General features: G+C 39.8%; 1 protein-coding gene across 1 annotated transcript; it reads right to left on the reverse strand.

Moving 5' to 3' along the window:
* Window positions 1-3138: 3138 nt before the first annotated feature.
* Window positions 3139-4437, reverse strand: LOC129773527 (uncharacterized). Its single transcript, XM_055777141.1, has one exon. It carries the CDS (start codon window positions 4435-4437, stop codon window positions 3139-3141), a length of 1299 nt encoding a protein of 432 aa, XP_055633116.1.
* Between the last annotated feature and the right edge of the window lie 10492 nt (window positions 4438-14929).

Genomic DNA, 14929 nt, shown 5'->3' on the forward strand with positions numbered 1-14929 from the left:
TTACCATATCTACAGAATAATCTGTATTTATACAGATTTTTCAGACTTTTCAAAACCAAGAATCTATAGATACAGATTACAGTTTTTTTTGGATTTCATACAGATTTACAGATTTTTCAACATAATGATCCAATGCTAGTTATGGCCTAATCTCAATAATGTTTTCTCCCAACTCACCTGTTTATTCATATAGCATTCGTATCAGTCTGATTGAGAGTCATTGTGGCATTCATATGTAGGTATAGTACTGCTTTCTCATGTTCAATATAAGAAGAAAAGATGCAAAACATTTAGTTTGGTGCCTTTCGCCTTTTATCTTTCTGTTTGAACATGCAGAACAATGCTATTCACATCTACACAGTGCCGTAATACGAGGAGTTTTCCATTAATCCTTCCTCAAGCATGGATGACTACTTTTGTTCGAACTGAGTTCCGTTATCTATTATTCGTATTAGTACCGTTTTGGTTCACATATAAGTTCACAAGACTTTAAGATTCGTTTAAAAAGGTGTAAACTGATACATTGTTGCATAAATCATAATATAAGTATGCTTGTTTGCTGTGGTGGCTTAAGGCAGACAAACAATGGCAAAACGTTGATACAGATTTCGATACAGATTTCCTGAGAAAAAACACAAATAAAAAGAATTCTTCAGACCAAAAACACAGATTGTATAGTGGCAACCCTGCTTATCACCAGAACTTTCCCATAATGAAAAGCATCTAAAGCTAACATTTATAGCACCATAAACTTTCAACGATGCTTTTTGACGAACCAAAGCACAGCGACACTTTCGCTTCTGCGCTGTATGCGATGCTCTTTTGGGATGATTTCTTATATAAAAAATGCTATTTACAATGATCGATTCGATTCGCGTACTGTGATTTTTTCTCATTACTGTGTTGTTGAAATAATGTTTGAAGATACAGTGATGCTTCTGAATCCGGACGCTTTTTAATCCGGGCACTTTTTCATTACATTCAATATCATGCCTAAACCATGACATTTTTTGCATGTTGAATTAATGTGAATGATAGTTACTTTTGTGTCAATTTAGCTGAGTGTCAAACATAGTACCTAGCTGTTACCAAAAATTGTAGAAAAAATCAAAAATCAATGTGAATTTCACAAACCCATGTCCGGAATAAAAAGCACATTCAGAAAATGCTTTTAAATCCGGACGGTCAAAAGTTGATGATTAAATTTCTCATTGAAGGAGTTGCATAAGGGTATGTTAGAAAACTTAGTATGGAGTATTGAGTGTGGAGCAAAGATTTTTCACCCGGGAAACCCCAAAACTCTTCGGTATACAGCACGGGGTCGATTATATGACCCGTTTGTATGTACGTGGGTATCTTTGTAACTTTGTCTGTAGCGCTGTCCCACATTAATAGATATTTAACCCCCTTCCGGTTGACCGATTGAACTGAAATTTGGAACACATCTTTATCTCTGTAGTTGTTGGAAGAATAGTCGCGGGCGTCGCCAGAATTAACCGAATTCATGAACTTTATTACTGAGAGTATATCGAGTCATAAATTCTTTTAGTAATTCAACTTCTCTTCCACATAATAATTCAAGGTTATGTCAATATTCCTAATTTTGCCCGATGTGGTAAATTGTAGGTTTAGCGTAGTATAATAAGCGATAGATGTAGATAATTTCTTCTTAGATTCTAGTTGTAGCTGTAACCTTTTTTATCCAAGTATTTATAAAAAGTAGTTTTAGGTAATTTAGGTATATAAGCACTAGCACTAGTTTTTAGAAATTATTATCAGGCACAGGATCGTATAACTTAAGGATTTTTGCAAGTAATCTTTTCTTTTGTGCTCGTCGCAGATAAAGAAATGCTGATCATCGTCCACTGACAGATCACGATTGTTACGTGATGGTCAAGCAGACTAGACGATCGACGAACGACGATCGATAGGTAAGCAGTTACATTGCTACTGTGTACTGTACGAGGGGATCGCCAAATCGACGGGCGTATTAACACTCCCCCCCGAATGCGCAGAGGGTTCTCCGGAGGCGTATTGGTTCCTAACGCTCACGTCGAGTACGGCGAGTTTAACCGCGAGACGTTCGTAGATGCCCTGGTTAGTCTGTATGGTGGCACTCCTGACTTACCCGTCCTGTCCTGCTCTGGTTGCGATGATTCGTCCCATAGGCCAACTATTGCGAGGGGCCTTGGGATCTGCGATGACTACCACATCATTCACTTGAATCGGTTTTACCTTCATGAACCACTTGGTGCGACGGGTGATTACAGGGCGATAATCTCTTAACCACTGACGCCAAAATTCATTGGCCATAACTTGTGATTGCCTCCAGGAATTCCGGAGCACGATGGGGTTATCGTTGTACTGTACCCATGGCTTTAGTTCATTTGATGACCCCAGCAAAAAGTGGTTTGGTGTCAGCACTGGAGATTCATCGTCGTCCATGGGGATGTCAGTAAGTGGTCGCGAGTTTATAATGTTCTCAATTTCTAGCAGTGTACTGTAAAGAACGGATGAAGATCCGTGGGAAGTTTCCTCCACTGCAGTTTATGAAGGTTGCATTTTACGCTGCCAATCAAGCGCTCCCACGCTCCGCCCATGTGTGGTGAAGCTGGCGGTATAAAGGTCCATTCCGTATTGGATGTTGTGAATTCCCGCATGAGCTGTTCTTGGTTGATGTCTTGCAGCACTTCTTTCAATTCTTTACTGGCGCCCTGGAAGTTGGTGCCACGGTCGCTAAAAATAACTGCAGGTGTCCCTCTCCTAGCCATTACGTTACGTATTGCTAGAATACACGAATTGGTTGTCAGTGTGTGAGCTAGTCCTAAATGGATAGCGCGAGTTGTGAGGCATGTTGCCAGCATTCCCCATCTTTTTTCTGAGCGTCGTCCAACGACGACGGTCATGGGACCGAAATAATCGGTCCCCATGTATGTGAAGGGTCTTGTGAAAGCAGCCAGACGGTACGGTGGCAGGTCACTCATGGCGGGAGGTTGTGGAAACGCTTGGTCGTTCTTGCATTTTTGGCACACCCTGCGTACCTTCCTGTATGTTCCATTCAGTCTTGGAACGTGGAAACGTTGACGTATTTCATTGAGAATCGTCTCGTGATTCTGGTGGTTGAACCGCTTGTGATAATCAAGAAGAATAAGCCGTGTGATTGGGTGCTCGCGTGGTAGAATGATTGGTTGGTTGAGCGGCATCTCGGGCGATAAACTGACAAGCTCGTGTTCGACCTCGAACCCTTAGAACATCGTTCTCGTCGAGGAAGACACATTGGTGAAATAATGGACTGTTTCTCGGAATGGTTTTGTCTGGATTCTCTGCAAGCCGGTTTCTAGAGAGAATGGTGATTTCGTCAGCGTAGGTGTAGTTTTGTGCCATACGAAATAGGCAGCATTCGGAATCGCTTAGCTCTCGACGTTGCAGTGGTCCGTTGGTTACATTCTTTTTATATACGCAGGATTTCAGATTATTTATGTAGCGAAAAACATGAGCCGTGCAGCGAATTAGTTTCCGCCAATCGGAAAAGCGATGGAGATCGATTACAGGTTCTACAATTTTAGTATGAAACAACAGATGAGGACGTAGTTCTTCAGTGGTTACTCCGATGCGACTATTAGACATAGGCCAATGTTCCGTAGATTTCCACAGGAATTCTGGCCCACGGAACCAACGGCTAGAAGCGGACAAGTCGGGGTTGGTCTTCCATTTCGTTCCTTCGTCTGCCACGTTTTGCTTGCTAGGTATCCAATTCCATTCGCGCACATCTGAGGATTCGAGAAGCTCGCTGACTCTGAAGGCCACAAACTGGCTATAACGACGAAGGTCGGAATTCAGCCAGCAGAGTACGTCCTTCGAATCCGTCCAAAAGTATCGTTGCCTTATCTTGATCGATAACGATTGCTTCACCGTTTCTGCTAGTCTGACTCCAATTATGGCGGCTTGAAGCTCTGAACGGGGAATGGACAAAAATTTGATAGGTGACACTCTCGTTTTCGATCCAACTAATGCACATTCGATGGTGGTATCTTCCTGAAATCTCAGGTATACAACTGCAGCGAAGCCGGTTTCACTCGCATCAACAAAGGTATGTAGCTGGATGTCATTGTGCTTGGCTGTAGAGGATTTTGTTCGATAGCAGCGAGGGATCTGAAGCGTCGTTATTCCGGGGAGAGACACACACCACGAAGACCACTTTTCGAAATGCGAGTCGTTGATCGAATCATCCCAGCCGATTGACGATCGCCATATCTCTTGGAGAAGCGTCTTGAGGATCATCAGAAAATGTCCGATAAACCCTAGCGGGTCAAAAACCATCATGAGAGTCCGCAAGACCTCTCGTTTGGTAGGTCGACGGGTACCGGACAAGAGCAGCGCATCTATACGATCGGAAATTTTAAACGTAATGTTATCTGTAGAAGTGTCCCACCACATGCCGAGGATTTTCTCAACTGAACCATCACCACTTAGCCTTTTGACTGCTGTGGGGGACTCGTCCAGCACCTTCAGTACCGCGGGAGAATTGGAGGCCCAATTTCGGATGTCGAATACCGCAGATGCATGAATTTTCCTCACCTCTCTCGTTAGTTTTATTGCTTATTCCTCATGTTCGACGCTTAGAAGCATATCGTCGACGTAGTGGCGTTCCACGATTACTTCAACAGCTGTAGGATAGTTCTGTTCGAACTTCCTTGCATGGAGATTTTTTTATGTACTGTGCAGTACTAGGCGAGCAACAGGCTCCAAACGTCATGACCTGTATGACGTACGTGTTCGGATTGATTCCACTGTTTGTATAGAAGAATAGCTGGTACGGTTGATCCTTCTTCCGAATTGATACTTGCTGATACATCTCCCGGAAATCTCCGGATACTGCAATACGGCATTCGCGAAACTGTACAGATCACAGCGACGTTAGAGGATCCGGACCCTTCAATAGCACGGAATTCAGAGAAACTCCGTAAGTTGTGGCTGCAGCATCCCACACGAGCCTTATTTTTCCGGGTTTGTTTGGGTTTACCACTGGAAACATCGGGAGATACCAGACATTAGGGTAGGCTTGAACCTCTTCGTCAGTTAGCTTGCGTATGTAACCCTTCTCGATGTGGTCTTCGATTTTCGCGTTCACTGCTTCTGCTAATGCTCGATCGTGCTTCATCCTCCGATCCAAACACTGCCACCTCTTCAGCGCCATATCTTTGTTGTTCGGCAGACGCACATTGTCGTACTTAAACAGAAGTCCCGTTTCATACCTTCCATCTCGAAATATTGTTAGGGATTCCAGAAGCATCAGGGCACGCTGGTCGTCCTGAGACTGTAAGGGTCTTTCGGGCTTTGTAATTCCAATGCTTTCTAACGAAAAGAAGCTTTTAACTGTTCTATGGAGATCCTCATCATTGTATTGGTTGCATTGACAGATCTGCAAGGAGTGGTAGTTAACGGAATGTTCAGCAGCATCTTCTGACACGCAGCTTCCATAGACGGTCCACCCAAGACGCGTCTTGACGCCTATTGGTTCTTGTGATTGTCCCTCTTTACACTTCAGTGGATGTCCGAGATTGAGGTTATCAAGACCTATCAATATACGAGGACAGGCGTTCTCGTACGATTGAATGGGAAGCCCGACAAGATGTTGGTACTTCTCCTGAATCTCAGAATAGAGTAGTGTTTGCGGTCTTATTTGTAGACTTTGTACGGTATGTACGGAACAAAGTTCGTACCTTTTTGCCTGACTGAAGCAACTTGAAATTTGCAGACTTACAATCTGTGACGACTTTTCTAAACGATGCGTCTCTCCCGTCCATTTCAGGCATAAGGATTTCCTGGGGCCTTTCAGACCTAACTCTTCAGCCAAGCTTTGATCCATTAACGAGAGTTCCGAACCATCATCGATAAACGCGAAGGCTTGCACTGTTTTCGAGGGTCCATAGAGACGAACTGGGAGTATTCGGAACAAAACTTTCGATTGACCTTGGTGAATGTTACAACTCTGCTGAGATGTCCCGTCTGATAGCGTAGCAGTGATTGCTCCATTTGACGAACTATTGCTCTGTTGTTTCTCACTGTGGAGAAGAGGATGGTGTAAATAAGTACAACCACTTATTCTGAATGGCTTCTGTTGCCTGCATGATCCGTTGTGCTTCCGTAAGCACTTTCGGCAGAGTTTACACTCTCGCACTGCAGCCCATCTCGAGTCATAACTGAACTCGGCAAATCGTTTGCACTTTGGAACGCTCTGGCACCCGCCCTTACATATGGGACAATGCTTCTCAATCCCACTGAAAGAAGTTGGTTTCACTTTAGATGGTGACATGTACGATCTGTTATTTCCCGACTCGGTTTCTGAATGTATATTCAAAAATCCATCCTTTCTAATGGAATGAGGCTTTGGGTCGTTATTTATCGTAGCCATTACCGCACTGGCATCCTCTGCTGTTGAATACAGCCACGAGCTGAAGTCGAGCAAATTTGGATTGAGCTTATCCCTAGAGTGTTTGGCCCAATCAAGCTTCAACGTCGAAGGTAACTGTTCCACCAGTTCGTATCGTAAAGAAGCATTATAGACGAAATCGTGTACTTCACATGCTTGGATTGTTGCGACCAAGTTCTCTACGGTGAGCGCGAAGTTGACGACGGTCTCTAGCCTATCGATGTTTGGCGATGGTAACGATCGAACCTTTTTTACAATTGCTTGTATAATCGCTTCCGGCCTGCCATATAACATTTTCAATGTTGACATAACTCCTGCGACGTTAAACGGATGAAGCAAGCGGCACTTGACTGCTTCTAGAGCTCTCTTTTTGAGGCACTTTCGGAGCCGCAACATATTTTCTTCGTTGGAGAACCCGCACATCTGGGTGGAGTTACTGAAGTTCGAGAAGAAGAGTAGCCAATCCTCGGGGTTGCCACTGAATTCCGGGAGATCTTTCGAAACCGCTTGTCGTGCGGCTAGCTGACTCCTGTTTAGAATGCATACAGTTTCATTTGCAACATGCGGCGCAGACGGCGGCATCGATACTTGCTGACTCGGACGCATCGGTGTTGATCTTTGTCCTGGAACGAACATGCGGGGGTCGATTAGCGAAGGAGGGTTAACACGATGAATACCAGGAACATCCGAAGACACTGGATGTTGTTGTGGATTTGTGGGTTGCACGGTGCCTTGTTCAAGATTCGGAGCAGTTTGCTCTGTAGGTCCAGCCAGTTGGATTGGCAAAAGTTCTTCCATCGCTTGGTTATCGCAACGCTCAGTATCGGCCACCCATTCCTCGATTTTAGATATTTTCTCCGCCTCGTTGACACTTATCTCCGTTGAAGTATCACTTCCGTACTCAAGAAGCACGTCGTATTTCTTCTTCGGGTACTTCTGTTCAAGTTTTTTCTCTTCTTCGATTTTCAGCTTCAGCTTCAATCTCCTCCTTGCCTCACTTTGTATACTCTTTACAACGCTTTTCGCCGTCTGCGACTGAGTAGGCAATGTTTGGTTTTGAGTAGGTAGGGGCAATCGTACGTTGTTGATTACTCACGGTAGGACAGTCGGTGCAGCTCCAGCTCACGTTTTGAATGTCCTGCGTTACCTTCACGCACCGAAAATGAAACCACCTCTGGCAAGTATCACATTGGACAATTTCCATATCATTTGGCTCATCACACAAGGGACAGTCTGACTCCTGAATGACCGCAGCGCTGGTGGCGCCACTAGATTTACCGGTTTGCGTTTCTCCAGCCATACGCTTCTCATGGACTGCTCCAGTCCCGGCCTGATCGATACTAACTACTATTACCTGGCCGCTAGTAGAGGGAACAGCAACGGTATTTGTTGAACAGGATGTAGCGTTCGTCGCGGGCTCTGCGACTTGCTAATTGCTCATCGTGACCGTTTTACTCGCCTTATTCGCGGTTTTTGCTTTAGAATGCTTCGACGACATCTCTCGGCTCGGTTAAAAGAATTTATAAAATGTTGGAAGAATAGTCTCGGGCGTCGCCAGAATTAACCGAATTCATGAACTTTATTACTGAGAGTATATCGAGTTATAAATTCTTTTAGTAATTCAACTTCTCTTCCACATAATAATTCAAGGTTATGTCAATATTCCTAATTTTGCCCGATGTGGTAAATTGTAGGTTTAGCGTAGTATAATAAGCGATAGATGTAGATAATTTCTTCTTAGATTCTAGTTGTAGCTGTAACCTTTTTTATCCAAGTATTTATAAAAAGTAATTTTAGGTAATTTAGGTATATAAGCACTAGCACTAGTTTTTAGAAATTATTATCAGGTACAGGATCGTATAACTTAAGGATTTTTGCAAGTAATCTTTTCTTTTGTGCTCGTCGCAGATAAAGAAATGCTGATCATCGTCCACTGACAGATCACGATTGTTACGTGATGGTCAAGCAGACTGGACGATCGACGAACGACGATCGATAGGTAAGCAGTTACATTGCTACTGTGTACTGTACGAGGGGATCGCCAAATCGACGGGCGTATTAACAGTAGTCATTATAGAAGTGCGTATTTCATGATCTTGAATATCCAAAATGGTGGCCGCTACAAAATGGCGGATTTCATATTTTCTCTAAACCCCATCAATATGGGTATCAAACAAAAGGGCTTGACTAGTAGAACACAGTTATTTATGAAAAATTCAAATCCAAAATGGCCGCCAGCACAAAATGGCGCCATATACATTTTTTCCAAACCTTGTCAATATGGGTATCAAATGAAAGGGCTTGATTAGTCAAATATAATTATTGATGAAAAATGTAGATTCAAGATGGCGGCCGCTACAAAATGGTGGATTACATATTTTCTCAAAACCCCATCAATATGAGTATCAATTGAAAGGGCTTGGTTAATAGAATACAATTATTGATGAAAAATGTAAATCCAAGATGGCGGCCGCTACAAAATAGTGGATAACATATTTTCTCAGAACTCCATCAATATGGGTATCAAACGAAAGAGATTGACTAGAAGAACACAGTTGTTCATGAAAAATGCAAATCCAAAATGGCCGCCACCACAAATTGTTTTTGAATTTTGTTTTCAAAACTGCATCAATATGTGTATTAAATGAAGGGGTTGACTATTTGAACAAAAATTCGAAATGAGTCACGTCAGATTTCCATTTTCTACAGTTAGATGTTTCATTACATGTCCCTCGATTTTATTTAGTTCGATCAATATGGTAACTACTAACTGCTACTTACCTTATTATTTTCTAGCTTTTAGTATATCACTTGTATCATTATTATGTTTAATCACAATGAAACCGTTGAACTTAAAATGTGTTTTTTACTTATTTTTTTTTTTAGTTCTTAGTACATTCTCTGTATCATTAGTATATTAATCTACAATAAAACAGTTTAACAATTTCTCTAAAATTTTGGATTTGCATTTTTCATAAATAACCGTGTTCTACTAGTCGATCTCTTTCGTTTGATACCCATATTGATGAGGTTTTGAGAAAATTTGTAATCCGCCATTTTGCAGTGGCCGCCATCTTGAATTTATATTTTTTTATTAATTACTGTATTCTACTAGTCAATCCTTTTCATTTGATACCCATATTGATGCGGTTTAAAGAAAATATGTAATCCACCATTTTGTAGCGGCCGCCATCTTGGATCTACATTTTCCATCAATAATTATATTTTACTAATCAAGCCCTTTCATTTGATACCCATATTGATAAGGTTTGGAAAAAAAATATATGGCGCCATTTTGTGCTGGCGGCCATTTTGGATTTGAATTTTTCATAAATAACTGTGTTCTACTAGTCAAGCCTTTTTTGTTTGCTACCCATATTGATGGGGTTTTGAGAAAATATGAAATCCGCCATTTTGCAGTGGCCGCCATCTTGGATTTATGAGGGAGGCGATCTGGCGTAGTGGTAACATACATGCCTCTCACGCTAAAGGTCACGAGTTCAATTCTCACTCCCGACATTCTTCCAAAAATGGAAGTAAAAAGTGACGAACCAGCCAAATGAGTTGAAAATCACTATAATACAGATAAAAAAAAAAATCTTGGATTTATATTTTTTATTAATTACTGTATTCTACTGTTCTACTAGCCAAGCCCTTTCGTTTGATACCCACATTGATGGGGTTTGAGAAAATATATAATCCACTATTTTGTAGCGGCCGCCATCTTGTATCTCAATTTCCATCAATAACTGTGTTCTACTAGCCAAGCCCTTTCGTTTGATGCCTATATTGATGGGGTTCTGAGGGGATGTGTAATCCGCCATTTTGTAGCGGGCGCCATCTTGGATTCACATTTTTCATAAATTACTGTATTCTACTAATCACGCCCTTTCATTTGATACCCATATTGATAGGATTTTGAAAATATATACAGTCAACTCTCCCTAACTCGATATCCAAGGGACCATCGAGTTAGGGAGGTATCGAGATACAGAACATTTTTTCATATTTTTTTTATGCTACAAATTGCAAATATATGCTATTAGGGTAAGTGTCCCAATATTAGGGCTTAAAAATATGACCCAATTAGGAATAAACCAATTATGGTACATGGGGTTTACTATAATTTGTACCATTGCGTATACAGGATATTACTATACTTGATTTGTTTTTGTGCGTTAGTACATTTACCCTATATGTACTAATGCGCATGTACTATTATACATTCTTTTCTCAAATTTTAATATAAATTTAAAATACATAGGATGTTTGTTTAGTAGGCCAATTTTATTGTAAAATGGAATTGGAAATGGAAAAGGAACTAGGTTAACAAAGAAAATATTAATTATGTATGTAATTCAAACTAAATTGTAACGATCACGCAGGAACTGTTCAATCGCAAAGAAATGTTCAAATAGTTTCACGGGAACATTTTCAGTTGATTGCAATATTTCGGTCATATTCTTTAGGTTCGATTTAACGTTCGAAGGTGTAATTTCAAAACAATCAGCTGAAACTTCCTGAACCTCCTCTAACTCCATAGGACTACTATTTTCAACGTTTTTTTCAGCTTCTTCAACACTTTCCAGTATATCGGTATCAGTCATTAGATCACAGCAAATCACGTTTTGATCCATTTCGCAATATTCATCAAATGACGATGAACAATCGAATGGTACTGCACTGTCGACAGCAGCAAGCTCACGACGCATTAATTCTGCCAGCGGAATATCATCATCATCATTTATGGAAAATCCGGCTTTCCTGAAGCAATTTTGAACAGTCTCAGATTTAACCTTTTTTATCCAAGAGCGTGAAAGTAATTCAATTGCATCCAATACCGATATATCTGAAGGGTCCTAGAGTATATTTGAATACAGTATGAGTGCTGAATAACATGAATGTAAAAAGGAAAAAAATACCGTTGTATCCTCCATTTCTAGCAGTCTTCGTTTTACTAATTCATGGCGATAGTACTGTTTCAGGTTCTTGATTATGCCCAAGTCCAGCGGCTGAACTGCTGAAGTAGAGTTTGGTGGAAAAAACTGCAAATTTATCAATTTAAGCTTTGGTTGGAGAGATTTTCGGTGCGCTGTACAATTATCAACGAACATGACCACCTTTGAGGAGAAAGAGATATAAGTATGATACATTCCCATTACACATAATTCCCGAATCAATACCTTTCTATTTTCTTTGGAAAATCTTTCGTCAAGTTGCATAATCCATTTCTCAAAAAGAATAGAGGTCATCCAGGCCTTGGCCTTGGACTCTCGTATATCACTGGTAATGATTTCTTCTTTTTGAAACACCGTGGGTTTTTACTCTTTCCAATGACCAGCAATGGTAGTTTATCGCTTCCGTCCATGTTGGTTGCACACATGACTGTCAGACGTTGTTTCGAATATTTTCCTCCGTGGCAAGTTTCTGATCGAAATGCAAATGTTTTGTCTGGCAAACATTTGTAGAAAAGTCCTGTTTCGTCTGCATTGTAGATATCACGTGCATCATACTCGGCGATTATACTGGGTAGGGTTTGCGAAATCCAGTTGTCCGTTACACTGAGATCTACACTGGCACTCTCGCTACATAGCTTCCGAAATGTCATCTTTTGCCGTTTTAAAAATTTACTTAGCCATCCAGAACTTCCTTTAAAATTTGGAATTCCCAGTTTCTGGGCAAATTCGCAAGCCTTCTCCCGAAGAATAGAACCTGAGAGAGGTAAATTATTCTCTTTGGCTTGATTGACAAAAATTTCCATTGACCGTTCCAGCTTCTCGTTCCCAACCAACCTTATACGCTTTTTGTTCACATTCAATTTTCCCATCCGATGCCATTTTTCCTTTTGCTTGAATAGTGTTGACACCGTACTTTGTGCAATACTGAAATCTTTTGCAACTTCAGACACCTTTCGCCCATACTTTTCGACCTGCTCGATGATGCTCAAACGTTGCGCTATGGTTAGCGTTTTAATCGTTCGCTTGAAAGGTTTTCCCTGGTTTTCCATACTTGAAAAATAAAATCCTTGATAATACGAACACTTCGTCTTCACTTTCAAGAGCAATTGAAATGACAGCTAGAAACGCACAAAAACAAGTACGCGAAAATCAATCGAGTTAGCGAGGTAAAAATCCATGGAAAAATTAAACAAAGCCCATCGAGTAAGAGAGGCATCGAGTAAGGGAGGTATCGAGTTAGGGAGAGAAGAATGCATGTAAAATCAAAGGTGCCATGAAATTCATCGAATTAGGGAAAATATCGAGTTACAGAACATCGAGTAAGGGAGAGTTGACTGTATATATATGGCGCCATCTTGTAGTGGTCATCTTGTAAAATACAATAAATAATTGATTTAAAAAAAAATAATTGTACCAAACGTGTTTCCATTTAGTCCCGCTGCTTATGACGCACTCGTTAATAAGTTCTTCAATAATTGATAAATAATTTCTCTCAAAGAATTGCAAAAAAAAAAACAGGTGTCCGGATTTAAAAGCAAAAGTGTCCGGATTTCAAAGCATGATTAAAAAAGTGTCCGGGTTTAAAATCACGACACGATGAAAGAAATTTCAAATTTTGAACAAATATTACATGATTTTGTGGAATTCTGTGATTCATATCTTAGATGAAGGGCTTCTAATTCTATAGGAACGCTAATGTTTCATGCTATGATATGTCAATATTTTTTAGTAGTTGAAGTTATATTCGTAAGCGCTTAAGCGTCCGGATTTCGAAGCATTACTATATTGGAGGGCTTAGTTATTTTATTTGAGTTCGAATGTCCATGAATGTTATATATTTATAGAGTTTTATAGAGGTCATTTAAGGTAGTATTCTAGTCTAGAAATTTGATAAACAATTCTTCATATTTTTGAAGTTTAGGCAGAAGGGCTGGAATCGTGTACACAACTTTTTCACAGCTTTTTTTTTTGAACTCCCTCATTTCACCAGCCTGTAACTATTCTAACTCGAATTATTTCTTTTTTCCGTTCTATTTTTGTTTCATTGTTAAAAGATAGATAAACAATTAATTATTAATGGATAGTAAAAATATTTTTTGTTTAATTTTTTTGGGGCTCAAAAAACGTCCGAAATACGTGTCTGTACACAAGAATATCCCCTTAACCTTTTCACTACGGCAATGTGCTTCGTCGGAGTTGTACCGCTGTACGGAGCTCTGCGCCGAAAAGTATGCATATCGCGCGGTGTGATCTTCTTCTTCTTCTTCTTCTTCTTGGCTTTAAGAGAGTTTAAACTTTTCATTTTTCGCCTCTAACGGCTGGTGTGATCGATGTGCAGTATTATCCTGATGTCGTCTATAGACACACTCGTAGCGAAAGGGATAAGTCATTCCACAATTTGTGAACTCATGTTTGAATGATGTTGAGTTTAGACATAAATTATAGTCGATTACGTTTGCATCAATACGACCACCTTGACTGTAAATGTATTATGTTTTAAATGCTTTTTCTTCGAAAAAGGTCTGTAATAAAAAAATAATAATTTACTATTTGCAACTTCAAAAACCAAAACAAATTTTTAGTACTTAAATCGATGGTATACTTTTGGATCAAAGATTTTTTTTTTCATTTGCTTTCTTATCCGCGGCAAAATTATCAGTCCGTTGGGCAATGGCCCAGGAAACTAATTTAAGTGGGAATTTGCGTTAGAGCTCGACAGTTATTCTCTAGACAAAAACTGTATTCGACAATGTTATTACACATGACGGAGCGCTCATTTTAATGCTGTCAAAAATAACCAAAATTTAAGGGAAAATTTTATGAAACTAACTTTTTCATATTTGTAGATAGAGGTAAGTATAGATCGACAATGTTGTGGCCCTAGTTTTCTTTTAGCTATTTTGTAGAACAAAGTTTATTATTTTCCATCATTGAATACAACTGATTTAGAGTTTTTCTTCCAAGTTGCATTAGGGTCATCATAAAAATATAGTTCTTTGCACTAACTTATATATTTCAAATTCTACATGCAAACTGTCTTTGGACGACTTTGAATGCTTGCTAAGACAAACATTTTGCGATGCAGAACTTGTCAATGCCTTTAGCCTACTCAAAGTTATTGATATATATTCCCCGAAAATACGCCCTTTTCATTAGTTTGTCGTTATTTCTGGGGCAAACATAAAAACGTTTATGTGAAAGTAAAAAAACCTGCATAATGTGAAAGTTTCAGAAATATGTTATTTCTTGTATTTGAGTAAGCTAAATTTGAAATCATGAGTTTATGGATAAGAATAAACATCAACAACTTTAAGTAGGAGCAAGATATACAGTGTCAGACAAAACATTAGAAACACTGCTCATGCAAACAAAAAGAAAGTGACAAACATTGAGAAAAAATAATCCAATCCACTTCAATCCATTTATAACAATTTATTTGCATTGTTCGAAGAAGTTTATAACGTCTGTAGTTAAAACAATAGTAATTCATTTAAAACTACGTTTTATGCATACTTGACAACTAAAATGACGCAACAAA

The sequence above is a fragment of the Toxorhynchites rutilus genome, chromosome 3, assembly GCF_029784135.1.
Source record: "Toxorhynchites rutilus septentrionalis strain SRP chromosome 3, ASM2978413v1, whole genome shotgun sequence".
NCBI lineage: Eukaryota > Metazoa > Arthropoda > Insecta > Diptera > Culicidae > Toxorhynchites > Toxorhynchites rutilus.

Bases quoted from the DNA above. Each gene is read 5' to 3' on its own strand.
- LOC129773527 (XM_055777141.1), bottom strand. From the start codon at position 4,437: ATGTGGTGGGACACTTCTACAGATAACATTACGTTTAAAATTTCCGAT.